This window comes from Oncorhynchus mykiss, chromosome 16 (genome assembly GCF_013265735.2).
Source record: "Oncorhynchus mykiss isolate Arlee chromosome 16, USDA_OmykA_1.1, whole genome shotgun sequence".
Lineage (NCBI taxonomy): Eukaryota > Metazoa > Chordata > Actinopteri > Salmoniformes > Salmonidae > Oncorhynchus > Oncorhynchus mykiss.
Genome location: NC_048580.1, coordinates 23,399,108 through 23,404,992, shown reverse-complemented (window position 1 = coordinate 23,404,992; position 5,885 = coordinate 23,399,108). Strand labels below are relative to the sequence as shown.

The 5,885-nt window shown below is 44.0% G+C and overlaps 1 protein-coding gene across 1 annotated transcript; it reads right to left on the bottom strand.

The window, feature by feature from the left end:
- Window positions 1–368: 368 nt before the first annotated feature.
- Window positions 369–5,597, bottom strand: LOC110491669. The gene is made up of 6 exons (XM_021565291.2): window positions 5,477–5,597; window positions 4,715–4,911; window positions 4,319–4,422; window positions 1,390–4,236; window positions 880–1,088; window positions 369–710 (listed from the first exon to the last, which is right to left on the bottom strand). The coding sequence occupies exons 2-6, from the start codon at window positions 4,896–4,898 to the stop codon at window positions 635–637; spliced, it is 3,420 nt and encodes a 1,139-aa protein (XP_021420966.2). The 5' UTR covers window positions 4,899–4,911; window positions 5,477–5,597; the 3' UTR covers window positions 369–634.
- Between the last annotated feature and the right edge of the window lie 288 nt (window positions 5,598–5,885).

Genomic DNA, 5,885 nt, shown 5'->3' with positions numbered 1-5,885 from the left:
CGGGCTTATCTAGGCTATGCCGATTTTCTCTGTGCTTTCACGCCCTGAGCTGTCCTATATACAGTATGCTGCTTGGGATTCCGGACAATCTCAAATACAGACCAATTGCTCCCCTTGCACTTCAGTAACAGTACTGCACACAGTCCTTGAGTTATTCCGTGTAGACGCAGTCCTGGAGCTGTGGAGAGCATGACCGAGTCAGCATAAAGCATTCTTTGGGGATCTTTTTGGTTTGCTCTGTTTGTGGTAGATTTTGTAGGTACTTTTTTTTCTGACCAGTAGACCGGTATAATCCAAGTGTCACCACCAAACAACTCAAGATTTTAAAGTGGAACTCTAGCTGGAAAAGAGAGCCAAATGACATCTGAACTGATATCTGTATTTTAATCATTTGAGTCAACCAATATACAGTATGTGTTCAACATATGCGTCTTACATAGGCATTATCATGAACATTTCCTGATTGTGACTATTTTTCATAGAACAATATATATTGTGAACCTTACTTTTTTTTGTTATATAACTTTAGTGTCTACATAGGAAAATGTACAGCAAAAATAATGAATGATTACATTTTTAAAGCGCTCTTCGGTCCGTTTGAGTTTTTTATCATGTCTTGATCCATTGCAGTTGTTCAGCCCTCCTCGATACCATGAGACCTCAGTGCCTCAGCTAAGCATTTGAGATATCTGGAGTCTGGGTATCCATTCCTATAGAGGGGAGACTTATTTAGGACCACAATCTACTAAACCTATTTCAACTCATCTTTCAGGCCTACCAGGGTAAGAATCTTGGATTATGGCACTGCCACTATAGTTGAAATTAGTTTCATATTTCAATGTCATAGTTTTCATACTGTACATTGGACAAAAACCTCACCTGGAAATCCCTCCCTCGATGCTGGTCTTGTGTGGGATGCTACCCCAGGTCACACAATCCCTAGTGTCCCCTACTCTCACGTTGAAGGTGAGGCCTCGATGAAAGGCACGTTGGAGGCATGGCAGAAGCTTGAGAGTCGTTTCATTCAGAGGCAGGAAGGCATGGAACGTGCCCCCTTGGAAAGATCCCCCAGGGTTTGGATGACCTTTCTGCACAGAGGTGGTATGTAGATCACGAGGAGGCGACACACATCTATAGGTAAGACCTCATCTACACACCCTAGACATAACGCCTTTGTACGACTGTCATAAGGATTATTTAATGCCTGTCGACTGATGATCTCAGTGTTGATCACACGTGGCTCTATATCAGGTGGATTCAAATAAAGAGCTATTGTAACATGAAACATTTCGGCAGTAATAAATATGCGTGATATAAAAGTGTAGCCTAAGCAAACTGTCATTTCCAATCCCTTTGAACAATTCCCCATTCTCAAAGGTTAGACCTTACCCCTTGGATGCCATCAGGAATGTTGTAGGTTATCTTCAGCGTTGTATCCTTGTTGTACCCAACCAGACTGATGGACATCTCACTGCGGGTCATAGTCCCTCGGATGCCCACGACACCTTCCTGAGATTTAGGACGTACTCTACAGTCGGGAGGGATGTGATTCTGGCACAAGGCCCCGCCACAAGCAGTCATAGACACAGATTCCCCAGTGGTTCCACCTACACAAGATAGACTGGCCTTCACCTCGGTGTCTTTCACATCTTGTTTCTCATTGGACCGGCTTGCCCCGTAATGTTTGGCGGTGGCGCTTTGTGGATTCATTGCATGAGACTTTGTACATTCCACGCATGATGGGCACATGGCCTTTCCACCAGCCGTCCAAGATACAGATGCCCCTGCGGTTCCACATATACAGGACAAACCGGCATTTCCTTCGCTATGGTCCTTTTGGGTCTGCAGTTCCGTACTGCTAGGTATCTGGCTTTCCTCAGGCTTTGGCCCTGTCAACCTCTGAGCACTGTGCTCTGGTAATGGTGCTGCACCATAATTTCCTTCTGTAACTCTTAGTGACCTCTCTGCTTTATAGGGAGCACTGATTGTCCTGAAACTCTTTTCATCCAGGGGACCAGATGCTCCTAACCGAAGCTTCAAAACAGGCACTTTCTTCACATCTGATTGGCTCACTCCCTCCAAGCTCCCTGATGAAGCAATGTTGTTTGCAGAGGTGGTCTCCTGGTCTTGTTTGTCACTACTGGCAGAGCTCTGGTGTGCTGCTGAGGAGTTTATGTCAGCGTTGGATGCAGAATCAGAAGATGGTTTCTTAAGATCAATGGGTCTCTCTTCCATGGTCTGTTCCCCCTCTGTCCCAAAATGAAGCATCTTTTTTAGAAATGACATCGCCTCCATGCAATCCAGGTTTGGACCAAAGATTAAGATGCTCTTAGTATTTGGCATTGGAATGATTTTCACTTTCTCCCATGTCTCTCTCACAGTGGTGCATAACACCTCCACTGTCTCATTCTTCGAGTCTGACACACCCAGCTGTGTTAACAACAGCTCATGGGTGGAGAAGTCCTCGGCTACCTTGGCAATCTGCTCTTTCAGCACCTGCTGACACATCCAGACGTTGGCTGGATCTTTCCCTCTCAGATGGAGGACGACCTCATTTAATGCTTTTTTCTCTGTCATCTGCAGGTCAGAGGTTACTTCCTCTATCAGTATGTGGAAAACCTCCTTTATGTATAACCATTGAGTTGTGGGCACCACCAGCTCTACACTGAAGACTTGCCTAGTCTCTGGGTGACTGGTAGTTTCGCCTCCTTTGGTCTTTCCAAACAGGTCTACAGCTGAGCTGCTGTCCTTTCTGACTTGTTTAGTCCTAACCTGCCCTGAGAAACTGTTGGACCGTCTCAGAGTGGAAATTGACTTGGATTGTTGGACTACGCCAGTTGAAACCGCCCTGTCCACAGACATGTCCATATCATCCATTGAGTAGCCCTGGAATCCACTAAAGTTTGCTGCTTTTGTGGGTCTGGTTTCATTGTTTTGTGCCAAGTTCAGAGGGGGTTTACCAGACAAGGAAGCAGTGGACGATGGTTCATACCTTTTGAAGAGGGTGTCTTCCTGGAGATCCCTTGGACCAGAACTTGACATTTCAACCTTCTGACTCGTAATCCCTGAAATTGGTCCACTACCGAAACTATTTGTCTGGTGATCCTCAGGAGCCTTTACGTCACCCAAGCTGGACCAAGTCTCATCATCTTTAGGTGTCTCAGAACCCACAGTTCTCCCAAATGTGGCCGCCATTTTGAATTCTTTGCTCCTCACAGCCCTTTGTTTTCTAAGCTTGGTGTCAGGCACAAAGGATAGAGACGCATCTCCCGAGGGGTGAAATAACTCTTGACAGTGCTCCTTTGTTGTCCCTTGCGTGTCCATTAGGAACTGCTTGGCCTCCGACACGTCACTTCCACTTCCCACCAGATAGACATTGGAGTTGTCTTCATTGATCAGCAGCTTTGTGAATCTCTGCGTTAAGGCTTTAAAAGCCTGCTGGAGCCCCAACCTGGGGAAGCTTTCCTTAACCAACTGCTCCTTGCGAAGTTGGGCCTCTTTGTCTTGGTACAGCCAGCCCAGCTCCCCATGCGCACGCCTTAGACGCTCCACCCCTCGCCCAGTGGCCCCAGTCTTAAGCTGCAGATAGAGGGTGGTGATATCCCTGGTGGTGACGTCCAGTATCTCTACTCCATGCCTGTCGAGGATGTTCTGGTACTCAGCCGAGCAATGCTTTCGGAGGTATCGGAAGATGTCTGAGTCTATGACCATTGAGAAGTCCTCCGTTAAGGTTCCCTTCTCTAATGCCACTGCATCCTCTATGTCATTGATGTAAGATGTATGCAATGCCCCCGCCTCCTCTCTATGATTGGTGTATGATGTGTACAATGCATCCGCCCCCTTTCTATCATTGGTGTAAGATTCTTGAAGAAGGGCACGATTACTTTCAGAGGCTCTACTGGAACATTTCCCCAGGTCCTGTCCGTTGGCCTGTCCTGAGGTGTCAGTGTCCTGCAGTCTTTCTGTTTGTCCTTGAGCAGAGTTGTATCTTTTGTCATCCTTGGTGGCCTCAGCTTTAAGGGAATGGACATCTTTTGAGGTCTGTGAATTGAAAAGTCTCAGCAGACACTTGGTCAGGATTTGGACGTCTGTGTAGCGACCTTTGAAAGTGCAGAGGTCAGCATGAACGTGAAAGGTGCATTTTATGTCGCAGGCATTTTTGAGGATGTCAGATATCGATGTTTTGCCCCCATTCAATTTGCTGTAGTCCACTGTCACAGCTGTGTCCACAAAGAGCTGAAAGATTGAATTAAGAAGAGTGAGACTAGGATTTTACTAAAAAGATGAGATGTTTAGATGGTTTATTCGCAACGCTTACCTCATCTGGGTCCATTTCTTTGCTGTGCAAACTCACACTTAGCTCATATTGCTTGTCATTCACTGATAATGTGTGATTCTGATGTTCAACCACTCTCCGAGCCACTGCGTGTCATGTAGAATTTTTAAAAAGACAACAAATATTACGTTCACGTTAAACTCCTCAAGGACACACTGTATGCTACCTGAATATGCATTATAGGGTGTGCTCTATAGGATGTCCCTTATCAAGATAATTGCATGTCAGACCCATCAATCAGATAAATCAGATATGTGTGGTATACACACAAAACATCTTGTAATTTTCAGTACTTTTCCTCTTAAGGTTCTCTATGTTTTACTTATTATACTATCTACTTCCTTCATATTTTTCCCAAGCCCACCGATGACCTCTAACCTTCACTGTCCTCAAAGGTAATGAAGGCAGAGCCAGGCGTTGTCTTGGAAACCGTGACAGATGAAATGTCCCCTCCTCCATTCCTCTTCCGCAGGAAATGAATGTGGAGCTTGTCGATCAGTCTGTTTTTACTGATATCTAGGGGTAACCCACACACTCGGACCGTTCCACCCTCCTTCGCCATCCTTGTTATTTATCTGTAAGCATAGGCAAGGCCAAGGACATCCACAGTGAACAATGTTTTGCCAAATGATGAAATTGCAATCACTGATCACAACCTAATCAATTCAACCGTTTTGAAAGCGTATACAGTTATAATAGCAACTCAGAAAGCGTTCATTCTTTTCAGTATTGAAACCCTCAGGTTTCAGTCATTTCAATATCATATTATCAATGATTCTGACACGTAAATGTATACATTTACAATACATTTTTATTGCGGAAATAATTTCAGAACAAGACTACGTTAGGCAGGCCTGAATAACTGCTTCCATACATGCTGTGCGCAAAGATATGAACAAATCATAAAGCAATCTGTCTGTGTAAATCACTCCATGTTTAATTTAAAAAAAAGTTAACTATGTTGATTTGCATTGCTGGTAATTCAAGTCATGATGTTGTGGCTCGAAAAATATAGGCCAACCCATTACCTGGATAAGAGCCACATATGATATATCCTAATGCACCTTCAGACCTACTAGGCCTACAACATTGCAAATATATTTGATATTTGAGCACTTTATTAAAATCTTTGGATATTACCTTTCTTTTGTGTGCGTTTGTCCTAGATTCAAATATGAAACGTGATATGTTATCAGAGCAAAATGACGAACTATTGCTTGCAAATCTGAGAGAGGATTATTCTCGGTTCTCAAGAAATGGAAAGTGAAAGGACTGCGTGAATGAGTCAATGATGGCGTCAAAAACATAAAAACAGCAACTATTTTTAGTGAGAACAGAAAGGGGAACATTAGCGTTATCAAGTTCCCATTCGAAGTTTTTAGATACATTTTTGGGGGAATATTATTATTATTTTTTTTTAATACATCAAAGTACAATTTCCTCGACGGTAAAATAACTGACACGGTGTGAGCACACCTACCACAAGAGGTCGCCATTACATCACGGAAAGCTAATGATGGGCTCAATTCCAATGATTTATATATACACT

Bases quoted from the DNA above. Each gene is read 5' to 3' on its own strand.
- LOC110491669 (XM_021565291.2), bottom strand. From the start codon at position 4,898: ATGGCGAAGGAGGGTGGAACGGTCCGAGTGTGTGGGTTACCCCTAGAT. The intron at 4,237-4,318 runs GTAAGCGTTGCG...TCAATCTTTCAG, and splicing joins AAGAAATGGACCCAGATGAG to CTCTTTGTGGACACAGCTGT. The intron at 711-879 runs GTGAGGTTTTTG...TCCCCTCTATAG, and splicing joins ATCGAGGGAGGGATTTCCAG to GAATGGATACCCAGACTCCA.